General features: G+C 39.0%; 1 protein-coding gene across 2 annotated transcripts in view; it reads right to left on the bottom strand.

Moving 5' to 3' along the window:
• Positions 1–21,941, bottom strand: part of LOC126100350 (signal peptide peptidase-like 3) — a 96,990-nt gene that overhangs the window by 44,798 nt on the left and 30,251 nt on the right. For both annotated transcript variants that reach the window (XM_049910963.1, XM_049910962.1), the window contains exons 4-6: positions 19,796–19,917; positions 886–1,005; positions 708–786 (exon numbers count right to left, since the gene is read on the bottom strand). In XM_049910963.1, coding sequence (XP_049766920.1) covers positions 708–786; positions 886–1,005; positions 19,796–19,917 — 321 coding nt within the window. The remainder of the gene's footprint in view (positions 1–707; positions 787–885; positions 1,006–19,795; positions 19,918–21,941) is intronic.

Here is a 21,941-nt window from a genome sequence, read left to right as displayed (position 1 = left end):
TCAATTTCTGATGCTGTATTGGGTAGCTACAATCAGCAATATTTGAGGTTCTAAATTTAGATTTTACAGCATTACTTACATAAATTTAACAATATTAAGATTTTCACATTTTTTTATGGAATAAAAACCTAGAGATGATGACAGGTCATCATATATGGCTATTTCTAGATATGAGAATGTGTTGAATGTGCGCTTTTAATTATTACTCTTCAAAAATCTTCTGCTATTAGTCGGTTTTCAGCAACCAAGATAGAGATGTCCATGCTTGAGTAAATGGCAATTTATTACCATTTATATCATAAAATTTAATACATAATAACATAACTTACAGTCATTTCTCCTCAACTGCAACTCTACAAACAAACTGCCTGTCAGTATGTACATGCCACCACAGAAAATTTACTCCCTTAGATGAAGTTTCTTTTAAACAATCCCAGAAAAAAAAAGTATCAAACATTCAAAAATAAAATACTGGAAAGAGAAGTGGTTTGCACTATCTGCCACTCATTCTTAGTCTGGTGCAGAAAGGAGTAACATGTTCAGCCACATAAATCTCTGCCTACAAAGTGACATGAAGATTTTAATAAACTAAAAATTGACCCCAAACATGAACTGGAACCATATTTGCTTGGCAGCTCCTAATTTTTGAACGTGCAATAATAATGAATAGTTGAGCTCTCATGTTAATACAGTACACTAGCACTCACTTGTTTCCATCAGAACACGGTCTTATGATGTACTGACACATTGGTAGCAGCAAAAAAGCCAAAGCAACTGTTGCAATTACTGAAACAAAAGTATGATGAAAATTAATCTCAGACAGCTCATGTCACTGCATACAAAAGTTCAAACTTAGTTCGTAGAATGATGTAACATTTCACTTACTTGCTGTGCATATAGCAAACAACATCTGCATAGAATCAAAGAAGAAGAACATGACTAGGAGTGAAACTGAAGCTCCTAGTGGGAGGCAAAGGGCCTGCATGGTATCCAAAGTTTGTACATCTGTGAAAGAGAAGAAAATTGAACATATATACATCAACAAATCATATCTCTTTATGAGAGTTACATTTGCATATATTGCACTACATACTATCATATGATTTTTTGCAACCCTATCTTCACACTCTGAATTCTTTGTTTTATCTATCCAGGCAGAGGATGACAACAGTCAGAGTCTAGACCCAAGGGTAGTGCTGTTACTTACATGCTACAAGTGTGTGATGGAAATGGAAGTACTGAATTTTATTTGATTCTGCAAGATTACATTGTGTACAGCAAGCGCGCGCGCGCGCCCACACACACACACACACACACACACACACACACACACACACACAGGGGGAGAGAGAGAGAGAGAGAGAGAGAGAGAGAGAGATCCTTCTGTATCAGTTATTTCCTACAGACCAAACATTTTGATTAAAATCTGTAACATCACTGATTACGAAGAAGAACAATATATAAAAATTCAGTGTAATAGGTATTCTTTGTATAAATCATTTCCTATCAAATAACATGAGTTTCTTTGGAAAGTTAGTGTCATGTGTACTTTTGAGGTGGTTTGTGGCAGACTCCTTAGTAACTTGAAAAGTGAGTACCGATGTCCTTTTTCAAGGACTGTCAGTGGGTGGGGTATGCTTCGTATCTCTTTCTTCCTCTGTGTGTTGTAGGTATGCACACTGTCATGTGTAATGTACTTTGAACTCTCTTTTCTAATGTGTGTTACTGTTTTACTTATGTACATAGATAGCAGGTACAACACTAGACTCTGCCCCTGGAGGTCCAAGACTCAATCCTGGGTAGGGGTGGGGATTTTTCCTTGATCCAGTCCCTACAGGATTGCCCCAGGACCACTCAGCCTCCTACTAAGTAAGTTCCCAGGACCCTTCCTGGGGGGGGGGGGGGGAGTAAAAGGGGAGGGGCTGCCACCCTCAACCTCCTAGTGCCAAGGCAAAGAAAGGCTGCATTCAACAAGCAGTTAGGCCAATGGCCCCAACATGGTCTTGTTCCACAGACTACACCTTGTCACAGAAAATTGTTCAATTCACTCAATTCACTTCGCAAAACTGCAATATCAATGAGTCACAGATGGAATCAGTCAACTGTGCTTATCTTCAGTTTTTCTGGAATAACTCCATCCAGGAAAGAGCTGTTTGCCTTGTCCAGTAATTGTGCAATTGTTTATTCTCTTACAAAAAACAGCTGTGTTATTTGATTAGATGTTTCATCTTCACCAGCTGATTTCTTCACTTTTAGTTTCTGTATTCTTATCAATTTTATTTTGTGACTGGTTTCAAAAACATGTTGCTGTATATTTACTTACTTTTGATACCTTGCAGCTTTCTTTTTTTGGACTGTTTCTTCCAAGTTTCAAGTTGGCTACCATGTTTATGTTGCTATCATTGAGTATGTTTACTCTCTACCATTAACAGTCACTGCACTGACTATTTTCACTGACCTGATATATGTTTCTTTCAGCCACTTTTTTCCATTCTTTCAGTATTAATTACGTTCCAAATTACCTTTAGCATGTTATTTGATTTCATTATAGCAGTGTTCATTGGTCCTTATCTGCCTCCCTATCATCTTTCTCTATTCAATTTGTAACATGTATAGTTTTAGGCTTTTTACATCTGTCTCACTTGGTAATCAGCTAGATTTGATCTTGCACTTTTCTTGGCTCTCTGTTTTGGGGAATGCTACATTAAAATGATATTTAATTTGTAGTATTAAATGCACCTAGTGTAACATACCACTTTCAATAAAGCAACGTGTTACCCACTGACTAACTAATCAAAGAATGACAGTGAAAATATTTTTTAAAAATTTTTTGTAAGCTAATTAGTTTAGAATTGCAAACTGTTTAGAAGTTTATTATTGTTTGTGCATATACACTGGGCTGGACGGTCACCATGTATCTTCAAGATGGGACACTGATGGCAGTTTGGCTATGCATTGCTGTATCTGCTGGCTTGGCAATTATTCCATGCAATGATGTCCTGGCTACGGCACTCAGTGAATACAGGTGCCTCCTTGACAAAGGTGCTGAAGTCATGGAGGACATACATTGATTCATTAAGTGCCATATTCATACAGAACTGTTATTAATACTGTCAGATTGAGTTTACATAGCATTATATTGACTGCATGAACATTCTTTGGAGATGTGTTTCCCTTACATCATCAATTTTAACAGAAGACATTACTTTTTAATTTATTTATTTACATTTTCTTTGCATGGAGCCATCGTAATGATGGCTTTTGCACACATCACACTTAATGCTATTGTTATATTTACACTTATAAAATACACTATATTCTGCAGCTGTTGATTCTTATGTCTATTTTTTACATTTATCACATTACAACTGATATGCTAATGCCTCATGTTACAATCACTATCTTAAAATTTGTTGAAAGAATATAAACATTTTTCTATTACAAAAGATGTTAATTTTGTTTTAAAAGATTTCCCATGTACATTCTTGGAGAGTTTGGTAGCTTGTTATACCAAATCAAACCACTGATATATGGACATGAAAATGTCTCTTTGTGTCTGTGTATGTGCGGTTGGATATGGGTGTGTGTGCGAGTGTATACCTGTCCTTTTTTCCCCCTAAGGTAAGTCTTTCCGCTCCCGGGATTGGAATGACACCTTACCCTCTCTCTTAAAACCCACATCCTTTCGTCTTTCCCTCTTTCCTGATGAAGCAACCATTGGTTGCAAAAGCTTGAATTTTGTGTGTATGTATGTGTTTGTTTGTGTGTGTATCGACCTGCCAGCGCTTTCGTTTGGTAAGTCACATCATCTTTGTTTTTAGATATATTTTTCCCACGTGGAATGTTCCCCTCTATTATATCTACATATATATATAGATCCTCCCTCCCTCTTTCCTGATGAAGCAACCGTGGGTTGCGAAAGCCGAAATTTTGTGTATGTGTTTGTGTGTATTTTTATTCTGCCTATCTACCAGCGCTTTCCCGTTTGGTAAGTCATGGAATCTTTGTTTTTAATATATATATATAGAGGGAAACATTCCACGTGGGAAAAATATATATCTAAAAACAAAGATGATGAGACGTACCAAACAAAAGCGCTGGCAGGTCGATAGACACACAAACATACACACAAAATTCAAGCTTTCGCAACCAACGGTTGCTTCGTCAGGAAAGAGGGAAGGAGAGGGAAAGACGAAAGGATGTGGGTTTTAAGGGAGAGGGTAAGGAGTCATTCCAATCCCGGGAGTGGAAAGACTTACCTTAGGGGGAAAAAAGGACAGGTATACACTCGCACACACACACATATCCATCCGCACATACACAGACACAAGCAGACACAGTAAACTTCATGAACTGTGTAGCTGCTGTGGTTGTACTTAGCTCTTTTCTGAAGCCATGCTGTGAATCTACAAGCAGTTTATGTTTTGTGAAAAAGGCACTTAGCTGAGAAAGGATAATGCTTTCGAATATCTTACTAAAAGTGGGAATTAATGATATTGGTCTATAGTTGGAGACATCTTCCTAACTTCCATTTTTATACACTGGTTTCACTACACTCATTTTTAGAACCATTGGAAACATGTTTTCTCTAATGCTGCAATTAATCAGGTAAGAGGTTTAGAGATTTCTTTTAAGCACGCTTTAGTAATAGCACTGGATACGCCATCCCATCCAGTTGAAAATTTTTTCTTTAGCACGTATATTGCCCTGCGAACCTCCTGCTCATTCACCTCCACAAATTCAAATTCGGTACACTGGGTGAGAGGGCATCGGGTCTCTACTTGTGAATCTATAATATGGGTTGATTGTTCACCAGAAATGTAGTAGTTATTAAAAATATTACATGTAGTATCTGGTTTTTTTTTATGTTATCATCATGTCTTATGCGGATATGTTCCATGTTCATCTTGTTGGGATCTTTTTGGCATTTGTCAATCACCTTCCAAGATGCTTTGCTTATGTTGTCAGACTGTTCGATTGTTTTGCTGTTAATCTGATTCCTTAGATTAACAATTTCAGTTTTAAAAGTTTGCTTGGCCATACTGTATTTTTCCTTGAACACCTACATAGTAGTAGTTTTATAAAGCTGGTTTAGATCATGTACTTGCTGCCTGAGCCTAATCAGATTTGTTGGGAGTTTTAGTCTAGGATTACTTCTATTTTGACAGTGTTTAACTACCTTCTGGATTTCTCTGACTGGACAACTACATTCATAATGATGCAGTAGGGTTGAGTAGAATTCATTCCATTTCTCATCCGACCCTTTTACCTGGTACACAGAATCCCATTTCTCATTCGCTAATTTGTCTTTAAGAGCATTAATATTTGAGGTATTCAGCATTCGTTTCTCTAGCACAATTTTTGTTAGTTAGGCACAACTGAAGTTTTGTACTCTATCACCTGACAGAAGTGATAAGAATAAAGAAAATCTAAGTTACTGTAATTTACCTTATCTATAACATCTTTGTTGATTACGGCATAATCTATTTTAGTGGAACATGTGTCCTTCCCCCCCCCCCCCCCCCCCCCCCCCCCCCCCCCATGAACCATGGACCTTGCCGTTGGTGGGGAGGCTTGCGTGCCTCAGCGATACAGATAGCCGTACCGTAGGTGCAACCACAACGGAGGGGTATCTGTTGAGAGGCCAGACAAACGTGTGGTTCCTGAAGAGGGGCAGCAGCCTTTTCAGTAGTTGCAAGGGCAACAGTCTGGATGATTGACTGATCTGGCCTTGTAATAATAACCAAAACGGCCTTGCTGTGCTGGTACTGCGAACGGCTGAAAGCAAGGGGAAACTACGGCCGCAATTTTTCCCGAGGACATGCAGCTTTACTGTATGATTAAACGATGATGGCGTCCTCTTGGGTAAAATATTCCGGAGGTAAAATAGTCCCCCATTCGGATCTCCGGGCGGGGACTACTCAAGAGGATGTCGTTATCAGGAGAAAGAAAACTGGCGTTCTATGGATCGGAGCGTGGAATGTCAGATCCCTTAATCGGGCAGGTAGGTTAGAAAATTTAAAAAGGGAAATGGATACGTTAAAGTTAGATATAGTGGGAATTAGTGAAGTTCGGTGGCAGGAGGAACAAGACTTCTGGTCAGGTGACTACAGGGTTATAAACACAAAGTCAAATAGGGGTAATGCAGGAGTAGGTTTAATAATGAATAGGAAAATAGGAATGCGGGTAAGCTACTACAAACAGCATAGTGAACGCATTATTGTGGCCAAGATAGATACGAAGCCCACACCTACTACAGTAGTACAAGTTTATATGCCAACTAGCTCTGCAGATGACGAAGAAATTGATGAAATGTATGATGAGATAAAAGAAATTATTCAGATAGTGAAGGGAGACGAAAATTTAATAGTCATGGGTGACTGGAATTCGAGTGTAGGAAAAGGGAGAGAAGGAAATGTAGTAGGTGAATATGGATTGGGGCTACGAAACGAAAGAGGAAGCCGCCTGGTAGAATTTTGCACAGAGCACAACTTAATCATAGCTAACACTTGGTTTAAGAATCATGATAGAAGGTTGTATACATGGAAGAACCCTGGAGATACTAAAAGGTATCAGATAGATTATATAATGGTAAGACAGAGATTTAGGAACCAGGTTTTAAATTGTAAGACATTTCCAGGGGAAGATGTGGACTCTGACCACAATCTATTGGTTATGACCTGTAGATTAAAACTGAAGAAACTGCAAAAAGGTGGCAATTTAAGGAGATGGGACCTGGATAAACTGAAAGAACCAGAGGCTGTACAGAGTTTCAGGGAGAGCATAAGGGAACAATTGACAGGAATGGGGGAAAGAAATACAGTAGAAGAAGAATGGGTAGCTTTGAGGGATGAAGTAGTGAAGGCAGCAGAGGACCAAGTAGGTAAAAAGACGAGGGCTAGTAGAAATCCTTGGGTAACAGAAGAAATATTGAATTTAATTGATGAAAGGAGAAAATATAAAAATGCAGTAAATGAAGCAGGCAAAAAGGAATACAAACGTCTCAAAAATGAGATCGACAGGAAGTGCAAAATGGCTAAGCAGGCATGGCTAGAGGACAAATGCAAGGATGTAGAGGCTTATCTCACTAGGGGTAAGATAGATACTGCCTACAGGAAAATTAAAGAGACCTTTGGAGATAAGAGAACCACTTGTATGAACATCAAGAGCTCAGATGGAAACCCAGTTCTAAGCAAAGAAGGGAAAGCAGACAGGTGGAAGGAGTATATAGAGGGTCTATACAAGGGCGATGTACTTGAGGACAGTATTATGGAAATGGATGAGGATGTAGATGAAGATGAAATGGGAGATACGATACTGCGTGAAGAGTTTGACAGAGCACTGAAAGACCTGAGTCGAAACAAGGCCCCCGGAGTAGACAACATTCCACTGGAACTTCTGACGGCCTTGGGAGAGCCAGTCCTGACAAAACTCTACCATCTGGTGAGCAAGATGTATGAGACAGGTGAAATAACCTCAGACTTCAAGAAGAATATAATAATTCCAATCCCAAAGAAAGCAGGTGTTGACAGATGTGAAACAATCAGTTTAATAAGCCACAGCTGCAAAATACTAACACGAATTCTTTACAGACGAATGGAAAAACTAGTAGAAGCCGACCTCGGGGAAGATCAGTTTGGATTCCGTAGAAATACTGGAACACGTGAGGCAATACTGACCTTACGACTTATCTTAGAAGAAAGATTAAGGAAAGGCAAACCTACGTTTCTAGCATTTGTAGACTTAGAGAAAGCTTTTGACAATGTTGACTGGAATACTCTCTTTCAAATTCTAAAGGTCGCAGGGGTAAAATACAGGGAGCGAAAGGCTATTTACAATTTGTACAGAAACCAGATGGCAGTTATAAGAGTCGAGGGACATGAAAGGGAAGCAGCGGTGGGGAAGGGAGTAAGACAGGGTTGTAGCCTCTCCCCGATGTTATTCAATCTGTATATTGTGCAAGCAGTAAAGGAAACAAAAGAAAAATTCGGAGTAGGTATTAAAATCCATGGAGAAGAAATAAAAACTTTGAGGTTCGCCGATGACATTGTAATTCTGTCAGAGACAGCAAAGGACTTAGAAGAGCAGTTGAACGGAATGGATGGTATCTTGAAGGGGGGATATAAGATGAACATCAACAAAAGCAAAACGAGGATAATGGAATGTAGTCTAATTAAGTGGGGTGATGCTGAGGGAATTAGATTAGGAAATGAGACACTTGAAGTAGTAAAGCAGTTTTGCTATTTGGGGAGCAAAATAACTGATGATGGTCGAAGTAGAGAGGATATAAAATGTAGACTGGCAATGGCAAGGAAAGCGTTTCTGAAGAAGAAAAATTTGTTAACATCGAGTATGGATTTAAGTATCAGGAAGTCATTTCTGAAAGTATTTGTATGGAGTGTAGCCATGTATGGAAGCGAAACATGGACGGTAAATAGTTTGGACAAGAAGAGAATAGAAGCTTTTGAAATGTGGTGCTACAGAAGAAATCTGAAGATTAGATGGGTAGATCACATAACTAATGAGGAAGTATTGAATAGGATTGGGGAGAAGAGAAGTTTGTGGCACACCTTGACCAGAAGAAGGGACCGGTTGGTAGGACATGTTCTGAGGCATCAAGGGATCACCAATTTAGTATTGGAGGGTAGCGTGGAGGGTAAAAATTATAGGGGGAGACCAAGAGATGAATACACTAAGCAGATTCTGAAGGATGTAGGTTGCAGTAGGTACTGGGAGATGAAGAAGCTTGCACAGGATAGAGTAGCATGGAGAACTGCATCAAACCAGTCTCAGGACTGAAGACCACAACAACAACAACAACAACAACAACAACAACAACAACGTGTGTCCTTCACTCTGGTGTCAGAGTTCACTATATTTACAAGATAGTATGAGGTCAGTACATCACTGAGTCTCAAGTTTACTATACTATTTGAGTTTAAATCTATATTAAAGTCACCTAATATAGTAAGGTCATTAGAACCGGCCTGACCAACAACACTACTAAGTTTATCCACAAACAGCATTACATCAGCATTTGGTGGCCTATATACTCCAATCACTTTATGTTTTGGTAACTTAAGCTCATTACTGTGGAGTACAATACCTGTCATTTCAATTGATCCTTCTTTGGTGTGGTGTTCAAGAAAGGAATTTTTTTTTTAGCTTCTATATCCTTATTAACATAAACTGCCACACCACCACCTTTATGGTTTTGCCTACAATAACTATTTGCTAGTATGTAACCTTCTAATATATAATATATTATTTCACTGCATTTTAGCCCATGTGGCAAGTGTTCCTCTATGAATATTTGTAGAATGTCTAGTTTGTTTCTGAGATATTGCACATTTAAGTGCATTAACTTTAAGGGTGTTATCCCTTCTTGTTTATTTACCATCTTGCATGAATCAAACGAATCAAAATTGTTTAAGTTACACTTTTTACGACATTTTGCATACAATGGTTTTTTGGAATTGACCTGCAATGACTGATCACTTATTTCACAGCCTGGCTTTTCTTTGCATGAACGGGACTCAGTCATATCTGAAACACATCCCTGAAAACAATTATTATGGTCCTTTATTCTAAAAAAAGTGTCGTGGTTGTAGCCCAGAGCAATTGGAGCTTTCTCCACACTGTCTTTCTTGCACAGTTTGCTTATGTGGAAAACTAGCTTGGCCTTCCCTTTCCTGTTTAAGTGGAATCCGTGTTTTGTGTGTTCATCACGACTCATCTTACTTAAGTCTATCAAATGCACACGGCTAAATTTATCACACAGTTTCTTTAGCTCGGAATTGTAGTGTTGAATCTCTCTGTTTACACAGGACCACAGTGGTAAATCATGTTGCACTGGCACGTTTGTGATGACAATGTTCGTTTGAAATAGTTTTGATAATATGTTACAGAAGCATCGCAGGGCTGTCTTGCTTTCATTTTTGTATACGTCGTTGCCACCGCCAATAATCACAACGTAAGCGTCTTTGTTAAATTGACTTGTTTCTGTTGTAATATTCTCCACCACTGCATTTAACATTGCACCAGGCTTGATTTTCGCGAAAACTGAATGCTTTGAAGGCATACTTTTGCGAAAATGTTTGGATAGATCTTTTACACGACTGTCGGCATACAGAAGGAGCCCTTTTGTGCATCTTAAGGTTGGCAAGTTCTTTTTTGGTTCTTTAGTGGGGGGGGGGGGGGGGTTTCGTTTATGTCTGTTGTGTTACCACAATCTGCCACTAGTGCTGAGAATTTATTTGATAATGGGATCACTGGGGCTGTACTTACATGCAGTTCTTGCTTCCCCCCCCCCCCCCCCGCCCCCCCCCTCCAGCACAAGCCACATTTTCTGCGCGGAATGACTATTAACAACGGTGTTGTCTTGAGTTAGGCGATAATTCTGATCCACTGCTTTATATTGTTGGCAGCTCTTGATATTTCCTCAGAAGTTCTTGATATTTTGTATTGATTGGCACTAAATAATCTGTTACACACTTATTATTTTTTCTTATTGTTGGAAGAAATACTTTCTGTCATTTAGTACACAGCTGAGAACCGATTAAAGCTTCCAGATTCCAGCACAACAGCTACAATGGCGAAGAGGTCCGTTTTGAGAATAACTACACAGTGTGTCTGAACAGTATTCCAAGAGGCAACACTTCAGAATTTGAGAGCAACAACATTCACATGCTGAACATAAAACACTTTTTCAGACATAGGGAACATTCCACGCTGCTTTATATTTACTTTGGGTGCCTAGTCTTGTATGCTGCTTTGCATTTACATTGGGTATGCCTAGTCTTGGTTTCCCTACTTAATACAGTTTTGTTCTACAGAAGTTATTATTTTGCTTACTTATAATAAAGGCTTCACTGGTTGTTTTGATTCTAATATGTCATCATTTGGGCAAGAGCAGGTCATCTGCCCATGACGACCAGAAACTTCTATTTGAAGCACGTGTGTTTCATGGGGATAATGATTATGTAAATAACTGTCTGACTTTGAGAAGTCATGCCTGTGGGTGCAGATTGTTTCACTGTTATACTTCATTAACAATTCTTCAACATGTTATCTTGTTTTCGATCCTTTTCTCATGTCTCCATAAATAATGTTTCTCTTCATATTCATTCACAGTAAATTAGCCTCCTTTTATTCATAAAAACACTAATCTTGGAACCTGGTGATCTGCATACACAAAACACTCTAAAGCCATCTGTCATTACACCCACAATTTCAAAATATTTTTATTTAACTCTGATTAATCTCACACCTTTATGTCTGGTTTATTTCACTTTACAGTACTTCCACTTCTAATTTCTTGTTATCAATATACTGCATATTCTAATGTAGCACTTTTACACACTTTTCCTTTATCTGACTTACATGTTGTGGGCTGTATTCTCCGTGCATTTTCTGTCATTCCCTTCTTGGGGTGGTGCTTACATTTTGCTCTTTCAGTTACAGTGTCTGATTTTTTGCAGCCATGAGACTGAATTAGTTCCCCTTGTTTCTAATAATTTTGCAAATATCCGTCAACATCATGCTGAAAGTTACAGACCCAATCTAATCAAACACAGATCATCCTTTCCTAGGTAGGTTTCACACAGAAATTTCTTTGGTCTGTGAAAACTGCCCTAAGAGTAACACATTGTTTCTTGAAAGCACAATCTGTTTTATGACACCACTAAATATGAACCTGTATCGTGCATAGATACTTCTTGCCAAATAAATCAGAGTTCTTGTGCCTATTTAAATATTCATTGATCTGCTGCTTACTAATTCCAGGTTGTACACTGATTTTGCAGCTGGAGACAGCTATATTTTCAACAGTTTGCTGCCTGTCATTGGCAATTGATTTTCATTTGCTTGCATAGCTATGGTCCAGTCTTTACTTTTACTTTACATAAGAGAGTGTGTAAATAATCAAACAGGGAGCATCATGTAGACATGTTTTGCAGCCTTGGGTAGAATTGATTGGGTCAAAATGTGACATCTATATAAAGATAAAATACACAATGTATTTGAAATAACAGCTACTGAAAACATAAAAGTTAACAATATGTATGTCCTAAGAAAGTGCAGTTTGTGTCACTGACTTTCTTCTGAGTAACTGCTTGAACTGATCAGTACAAGTAACCAAGCTCCTTGTCATAATACACACTGGTTGTCCTTGATAACTCACAACCAAACTATCATATCTGAGTCTAGCATAGTCCTTGGAGCTTCATTACAAACCAATCTGTCACAATAACATTCATTCCAAACAAGATGTAAAAAAGAAACTGTCAAGGTTGAGGAGATGAACATTTAATGAAACCACAAATAACATACAAAGGACTTCTACATACCATGCAAATACTTTAAGACCAAAGGAGACCACTTTGAATAGCCGATGCGTTGAGTTGGGTGCACAGAAAAGAAGTAACACCTGCTAGCTTTCAGAGCCAACCTTTGATGGGCTAGAGTAAAAAGAAACACCACACACGCCCATGTGCCCCCCCCTCTCCCACCCTAACACCCCCCCCCCCCCGGTCCGTCTCTCTCTCTCTCTCTCTCTCTCTCTCTCTCTCTCTCTCTCTCTCTCTCACACACACACACACACACACAATTTTGTACTATCAAAAATATCCCACCTCCTATTAACCTAGTATAAAGACAAGAAATACTAAAGAGTGTTAGGTTGTTCCATTCGATTACAGACAAACTGCTGGCTGTCAATAAGATGCTGCCACAATATTTCGGGACAAAACTCTTCTGGCCATCATCAGGTGCATAGTGGCTGAAGTACACTAGGCTCCTCTGTTTAAAAGGAGCCAGCGGGTGCACAGTGTACCAGTTGTTACTGTTTTTGTGTTATTAGGATGCACGTGCATCTGCTCCAAGCCTTTGAGTTGCTGCGAGCACCCTCTTTCTTATCAGATCAATTATCTTCACATGATAAAACTGAAGAATACAGCAGATTATGCACAGCATAGCATTATTTTATCAGATGATTCCATGCATTATCTAACAGGAAACCACTATCCCAATTGGTAAGTGTCTCAGACAGTCATACTTCTTCCGATTCATTGATAACACAAGTATGAGTCACACCATTTTGTGTTGTTGTATTTCATGAGATCACCAGTACAATTACAGTGCTCTGCGAAAGCAGATTTCCTGGCTCAGAGAAGCTGAGTATGCCACTGGTGTTCTACAGTGTGCTGCTGAACACTGTTCCAACAGCTCTCCTATAGCATGGAGCAGGATCTTGCACTGCTCTTGAATCACATCCTGTCTGATAACAAAGGTGTGAAGATTTTTTATGGAGGATGAAAGATCACTTTAACCTTATGTTTTCTTGATATTCTGCCCATTTCCACAAAAACATTTCCAATCTATGGCAGGTAGGCTGTAATCCTGAAGGCTTCGTCCTCTTCCTTGTTGTATTGTTTGTAGTACTCTCTGTATCTGCTGAGATGAATATCCATTTTCCAGGAAACAGCCTGCAAGTGTTCAAATATTGCTTGCACATCACTGGCATCTGAGGTGATATGCGCTTAGCAAATCAAGGTCCTCAGAATGTTCATTATTTGTGCCAGATAGTGGCAACTAGTAGCCTGCAAATACAGACTGGTATTAGTGGGCTTTTGAAAAGCCCAATTTTCCCAAGTGTTCAATACAATGAAAAAAAAAATTGTGTCCCTTAGTTCAAACTTTTGGAACCCTGTTATCAATGAATCACTGGAAATATGACTGTTTGAGGCGCCTATCAATCAGGATGACAGATTCCAGTTAGGTAATGCCTGCTATGCATAATTGGCTTCATTCTTCAGTTTTATCATGGGAAGACAATTGAACAGATACCAAAGAGGACGCTTCCTGCAACACACAGACTTGCACCACATGCATATGCACCCTTTTAATGCACACAAAGTGACAACTAATACACTGCACACATACTGATGTGTTTTAAATAGAGGATCTCAATGTGCTTTAGCCACTATGCACCAGAAGACTTTCCAAAACAACGCGACAGCTGGAAGCAACTTGTCGACATCTGGCTATTTGCCTGAAATTTTATGGTGCAGTACATGCTGTGAAAGTTTTAAATTTCACAGGATAGTGTTTTTGTAACATACTGATGGAAATTTACACTGGAAAAGCCATATACTTGTAGAAGATCTGCAAGAATGTTTAGGTATGGTTAGTTTAACCATAAGAATAATTGTGAACGGTGGGGGTAACTCCTCACTTAGACAAAAATTATTCATTGTGCAGAAGGAAGCCATTAGAATTATAAGCATGATTCATCCATGTACATCTTGCAAGCATCAATTTGAGAAACTGGGAATACTAACCACAGCCTCACATTACATTCATCCCATTACAAAATTTGCTATCAACAATCCAACTGAGTCTGAGACTTAAAACAGACATATTCACAACTACTACAGCATCATAAGGAATAAGGATCTGCATTACCCATTACTGAATCTAACTTTGGGACAGTAAAAGGTGAACTATATAGCAATAGAAGCCTTTGACAATCTAGCCATACATATGTAAATAAAATTTCTGACAGATAGTAGCAGTGTTTTTAAATGTAGATAAAAATGTTTCTTCTTAATGACTTCTGAAATACAATAGAGGATTTCTTGAGCAGATATACTCATTTATACAGAAAAACCTGTAAATTGCCAGCATGCAATCATATAAATATCTTTTCATCTTTTTTAAATGTGTGTTCTATGGTTGTTCATCTGACACATTCCACATTTAATGGTTAACATGAATATGATCTACAGAACACATAGCTAACAACCAAACTAACAACCTGAAATGCCAGCATTCCGCTTGATAATACTGTGTTGTTTGTCTTCAGTGAGTGTGAAACTTATGACAGCAAATGGCAGATCTTGATATATCAAGTTTGCAAGTAGGCCTGGAATCAATTGCAATAAGACTAAAACAACGTACAATCAAGGTTCAAAAAGAAAAGAATAAAATTAAGCAATGAAGTAGTAGAACCAACTGACAAATTATTGTATTTAGGATAACTGAAGACAATGACTGGATGGACAGTAAAACAAATATGCAGGAGAAAATTATCTTCTGCATCTGCATATATACTTCGCAAGCCCCCATGGCGGAAGATACCCTGTACCAAAGTTAGTCATTTCCTTTCCTGTCCCACTCACTAATGGAGTGAGAAAAAAAGGTCTTCTATATGCCTCTGCATGAGCCCTAATTTTTCTTGTCTTCGCAGTCCTTATGTGAAATCTATGTTTGTGGCAGTAGAATAGTATTGCAATAGCTGCAAATGCTCGTACTCTAAATTTTCTCAATAGTGTTTTGCAAAAAGAACATCCCCTTCCCTCCAAGGACTCCCATTTGACTTTATGGACTATTCCTCTAGTATTTCCTTAACGTCTTCCTTTAATCCAACTTGGTGGAGATTCCAAAGGCTTCAGTAGCAATCAGTGATACAGTGAACAAGTGTTCTAGACAGCATCTCCTTTACAGATGGCCTACACTTTCTTAGGATTCTCCCAATTAACCGAAGTCGATCATTCGCCTCCCCTACAACCGACCTTGCCTCTCTCTCCATTTCATATTGCTCTGCAACATTACACCTAGATCTTTCATCAATGTGAATGTGTCAAGCAGCACATTACTAATACTGTACTCTTCACATTACAGGATTGTTTTTACTACTCACTCAAATTAATTTACATTTTTCTACATTTACAGCAATCTGTCCTTTATCACACCAAACAGAAATTCTGTCCAAGTCATCCTGCAGCCTCCTATAATCACTCAATGATGACACTTTCCTGTGATCAACTACAGCGCCATCAACAAATGGTCACAGATTGCTGCTCATCCTTCCTATCACATCATGTATCTACATAGAGAACAAGTCTGAATGGTCCTATCACATTATCCTGGGGAACCTGACAATACCCTTGTCTCTGATGAACATGCTATCCAGGATAACATACAGGGTTCTATTACTTAACAAGTCGTCAAGCCACTCACACATCTGAAAAGTCTAGGAAAATGGAATCCACCTACAGCCGTTCATCCATGATTCACAGTATAGTGTACAAGAAAACCACAAACTGAATTTTAAATATGTGGTTCTTTCTAAATGTGTACTGAATTATTGGACATGATTTTCTGTCTCAAGGAAATTATATTCAAACTTGGAATATGCTCAAGAAATCTACAGCAAATCAATATTAAGGATATTGGTCTGTAATTTTGCAGGTCCAGTCTTATATGTGAGAGTTGCACTTTTTTCAACCTGCTTGGGAGTTTGTGCTGGGTGAGATATTTGTGACAAATGCAAAATTAAGTAAGCCACTAACAGTGCTGAAGGCTACACTTTCCTAGGATTCTTCCAATTAACCAAAGTCGATCATTCGCTTCCCCTACAACCGACCTTGCCTCTCAATCCATTTCATATTGCTCTGCAACGTTACACCTAGATCTTTAATCTGTCAAGTCGCAGCCTCCTATAATCACTCAATGATGACACTTTCCTGTGATCAACCACAGCGCCATCAACAAACGGTCACAGATTGCTGCTCATCCTTCCTATCAAATCATGTATCTATATAGAGAACAAGTCTGAATGGTCCTATCACATTACCCTGGGGAACCTGAGAATACCCTTGTCTCTGATCTTTAATCTGTAAAACCAAATTGGGATTTCATTCGGACTTGCCGATTTATTTGTTTTCAACTATTTCAGCTGCTTTTCTATTCTAGGGATGTCTTTCTATGTTCTCCATATAGAAGTCTGTGCAATGATTAAACAATAATGTGTCTGTATGCTGCTTCTGTGAGGAAAATTTTTTTAAACACAAAAATTAAAACTTCAGCAATCCTTTTGCTACCTTCTGCTGCCACATCAGACTGATCAATGTGAGACTGAACAGAACCTTGAATATGCTTTGCACTTTTGTTTGAGACCAGAAATTCTCAGGTTCTTGGCAAGTTCTATTGCTAAAGCCGGGTTCACATACGCAACAAAAGTATCACCACTAGTCAAGTCATTCTGGAGTGGCGTTGTGAGCTACCCTTCACAAAGGATGCCACAAATTCTTCGTAATTGCGCAGTTTGCAAAATGGCGTCACCTGTCTCAGCTGATTAAATGGCTGTACATATTACTAAATAAGCTGTTTTGGAAACATAATAAATGTGAAATATTACTTACCAAAGTGTTTCTCGTCTCTTGTCTCGACTATATGTTTTAAGAACCGGTCTGCAGCTTCAAACCAAGCAAGGATGGGTATATAAGTACCATCTGTAGACGCACCACTCTTAAGTGATTTCAGTACTTTTTTATGTTCATTCATGTAAGCATTTCAAATGCTTCGAATTTTTAATTTTGTTGTAGCTACATCAATTCCAGGTACATATTCACGCATACTGTTTACTATTTCAATTAATGCAGCATCTCTCAAATTTCTGTCTTTGTATGATTCGCTTTTGTGGTTCCAAAGGCATTCTCATTCTTGATACACCTCCAAGAATCACATAATTGTCGCTGTTGACCACTTTTTCGACATATTAATAGCAAACGCACAAACAAAAAGCACTATCTGCGAACTTATATGCACTAGAAAGGTTTGAATACAGCCGCGAGGTAGCAATCGAATGACGTTATTCGATTGTGGAGAAGGCAAAATGGCGCAACAAAGTAGAACCAAGTTCAACTTTTTGTGGCGTGACAAAATTTTCGCTTCTTAAATGGCGCCACCGAAAACTAGGGGTTCACACATGCAATTACAAAGCAACTGCAGTTCGCCATTAGCAGTGGCGATACTTTTGTTGCCTGTGTGAACCCGGCTTAACTTATGACAGTGGAAGCAACTGTATGTTTCGAGCATCTATCTTTTTAAAGATGCACAAATTTTTACTACTTTTTGTTTTCAACATTTCTGCATTCTGTTTTGAACCAAGATTGCAACAATCTCTGTTTCCTCGGCATTTTCCAAATTTTACTATGAAACCACAGCGGGTCTTTTCTGTTCTTAGTCCAGCTACTTGGTACACACTTCTCCACAGCACAATTTAGAATTACTTTGAACTTCGTCCGTAATTCATCTATGTCCATTATACTATAACTAAATTATGTTCAATCTTTGTCTAATTAGGACACAAACAGCTGCTCATCTGATCTTTCCAGCATTAAAATTCTCCTAGTTTTCTGGATGGATTTACAAAGTTAAACAAGTACTGTTTCCACAATGGCATTATGATCACTAACCCTGTCTCTACACTGACACTGTAGATGTCTGAAGTGTGGGTTGTCAGACCAGCTGCTCAAAACAGTTTCCGAAAAATGTATTCAGAATAACTTAAAAGAAATCACTTTCAGTGCCATCTACAATGAATCCGCAGATACCTGGAGTATACTCAGCTGGTTAAAGTTGCTTGCAACTAATAACGCATGACCAAGGTACTTCTGTGCTACTGACCCAAGACTTTCTTTGAATGATTATGCAAGTGTTCTGGTGTAATCTGCAGGTCAGCAAAAACATCCAAAAATTAACTTGAGTTCACCTGGGCTCACATACAGATAACTTTGCAGACAAATTCAAATTCAAACCCAATAGATGTAATATTTTTGTTGACTACAATGAAAACTTCCTCTCCTGTAGCATATAACTGTCTATTCAATAAACATTCCATGCCTTATCAAATATTCTAGAGCTCACTGCTTTGGGTTTCACCCAGCTATCAGTTCAGAGTATAATTTGCATTGGACAGCTTTAGGCACTTCGTTACAAATGCTAAAGTTTACTGGCCAATGATCTTCTTCAGTGCAGATGCACTCACATTGCCCTTACGGGAATTGGTAGATTGACTGTCATGAGTAATGAATATAGTGGGCAGGGGCACTACAAATGTGGTGGGTGAACAGTAAGTTGGAAGTGTCCCTGCAGTCGCACTATCCTCTGTGTCTTCGTTGGCTCAGTCGGAGAGAGCGTCTCTGCCATGTAAGCAGGAGATCCCGGGTTCAAGTCCTGCACAGGTTACACATTTTCTACTGTCCCCGTTGATATTTATCAAAACCTGTAAGCAGCTAATGTCTGGATTTCATTGTAATTTTATTACTGTTAAAATTTTGACATTAAAAAGTGTCTTTACTTTAGATGCAACATAATTTTGTTCCCTGCATAGCAACTGGTAGGGGTCCATCAGAGGACCTCAGAATATAGCCCCACCCACAAAAATACCTATGTGCACTCCACAAGTACTCTGCTACCCAAATAGCTGCTTCTTTTGTTTGATGTTTGAGAGTATTTGCAAAAACTAAATACAATTTTAAAAACCAATCTTTCCTTGTGCCTTTTGCTGAATGTTTACAATCAGTGTCCATTAAAAAGTTCTCACTTACAGCAATGAGACCTGTACTTTTAATGTGGAAACCTTACAAAAACTGAGGGTTGCCCAGCAAATGTGCAGAATTACTATGAGGGACTCGAAAACAAGTAAATGGATTAGGAAACAAGACTAGAGTGGAATGTAACAATAATCTTAATAAGATGCAATGGAAGTGGACAGAACATGGCGAAATGCAGACGAGTTAAGTGGATGGTGCTTGGTGAACTGGAGTCTTAAGAGTAATTTCTTTTACCTACCGCTGATTGAAAACTAGCAACAATGTGATACCCTTCCGCATGTATAGTACCTCTCTACAAGTGCCTTTGCCATTGGTGCCTCACTCAAGTTACAATATATTTACTCTGTACTACATACTGAAAAAGTCTAACTGAACAACGGTTCAATGCTTCTTACTGTTTTCAGCAACTGCCGCTGTTGCTGGGGTGGCCGTGCCAGTGGGCAGCCCTGCGAGACCTTGCTGGGCTCGTTCCTTCTCTTTCTCACGTTCACGGGCTTCTTGTTCCATGTTCAAGGATCTGTAGATGGAAAAAAAAGGAAGTGAAATAAGTTTTACCATTGTTATAGCTTATATAATACCCACCACTTGAGCTTTCACTGGTCCACAAATTTTCACTTTTTTATTTGTTACAGAAATGAAAGTAGATGTGCTTTATGTATTTAAAAGGGCTAAACACGGATATCAATGCTAAAATTGTCTCCCAGCTCAGTTTACAGGTAAAAAAGATGTTTATGTTTCACAGTCACACTTATGAGACATTACAAGAGCTACATAGAAAGGCACTGTCACATGGGTTCCTCAGCCGTGAGTGAGTGAGTCAGGCATTTCCAGTCCAGTATACAACCATAGAAAATGGCACTGTGAACTGACTGACACCTGATTAGCCATTTACATCTTCCAAAGCATAAAGCTAAACTCTTTGCCTCATGACTGCAGCATTGAAAGATCATTGCTGACACAATAAAAGTTATGTGTGTGTATGTTTTGGGAGCATCAGAAAAAGCTTGAGTGTGATTTCGGTCCTGAAGGCGATGCTACTTTTTACAGTGACATTTACAGTCTGGTGAAAGGTCTGAGCCTTACATACAAACAAGATAATTGGAAACACTTAACACTGGCTCAAAAGCAAGCATGAAAGCAATATTATTGCTCAATAGTAATCAAAGGCCATCCATCCTGGTCACATACGCTGCCTTAGCTAAAGATCATGTCGAAATCTGTTATAAACTGTGTTAATTAGAATAATCATGAATGGCTGGTATGTGGAGACTTCAAAGTTATTGTGATGCAGATGCATTTGCAAGGTGGCTCCATTATTAGTGCTGCTACCTATGCGAGTGCGACAGTTGGGCAAGAAAAAAATTCTACACACAGCGAGGATGGTCTCCACGAATAGCTTGATGACGGAGTCAAAAAATATTGCTGAAGAACCTCTAGGGAATATGAACAATATTATTCTCCGATCACTGCACGTTAAGTTGGGACTCATGACTGCATCCATTAAAGCTGCGCGCACGACTGAAACAGCATTTCAGTATTTGTGTAAGAAGTTATCTCTCTCTCTCTCTCTCTCTCTCTCTCTCTCTCTCTCTCTCTCTCTCTCTCTCTCTCTCACACACACACACACACACACACACACACACACACACACACACACACACACACACACAGAGTCCACTCTAACCCCTGATCAGCTGCACTTGTGACACTTTTTGTAACGTGGCAACATTTTTCGTGGGAAACAGGAAAGCCAAAAATTACAGTAACCTTTTGGACAAATTCATCCATGTTTATGCCAGTGGAAGCAACATGACGCCGGAAATGCACTTCCTTGCCTCGATGTGTTCCCAAAAAACTGTGGTGCATTCAGTGATGAGCAAGGTGAGCGGTTCCTTCAGGATATTCCACTCATCAAACAGCAGTACACAGGACAGTGGACTACTGTTACATTGGTTGATTTCTGCTGGACGTTACAGACAGGTGCTCCAGACACCAACCACAAGATGAAGGCAAAGAAAAGGTGTGAAGAACCTACGTAAATTTAATTAATGCATTATATCCTACTGATTACAGTAGCATTATATGTGAACGCCACCTTACTTTTAATCCTCAGCTGCGAGACAATTTTAATAATGATATTCATCTTCAGCGGCTCGGAATCCATAAAGACCGTCTACTTTGGTTTCTGCAAAAAATCACTGTAGATAAGTGTTATGATCTATGTAAAGAACTGCCTTTAACATTACCGTATACAATTTCATACATAACAAAAGAGCGATAGGGAATAAAGCTGGAGAGGGACAGCAAAGTGTGCCATGATGCTAGGCAGAGACAAGGAAAGAAATCAAAGAGTGGGGCGCATATTAATATCACAGGGCTGAGATGGTTGGGGGCAGGGATGGTGGGGCAGGCGAGCAGCAGAGCTAATGTTTTGACATACCACATAAAAATTCCTTGGTGTCCAACTGGGTAATAAATTAAAATGCAGTCAGTACACAAATAAGCAGCTCAGTTCAGCTAGGTCTGAACTTACAAACATTC

The sequence above is a fragment of the Schistocerca cancellata genome, chromosome 9 (assembly GCF_023864275.1).
Source record: "Schistocerca cancellata isolate TAMUIC-IGC-003103 chromosome 9, iqSchCanc2.1, whole genome shotgun sequence".
NCBI classification, from domain to species: Eukaryota; Metazoa; Arthropoda; class Insecta; order Orthoptera; family Acrididae; genus Schistocerca; species Schistocerca cancellata.
The sequence above is the reverse complement of the archived record's forward strand: the minus strand, read 5'-3'. Positions and strand labels throughout refer to the sequence as shown.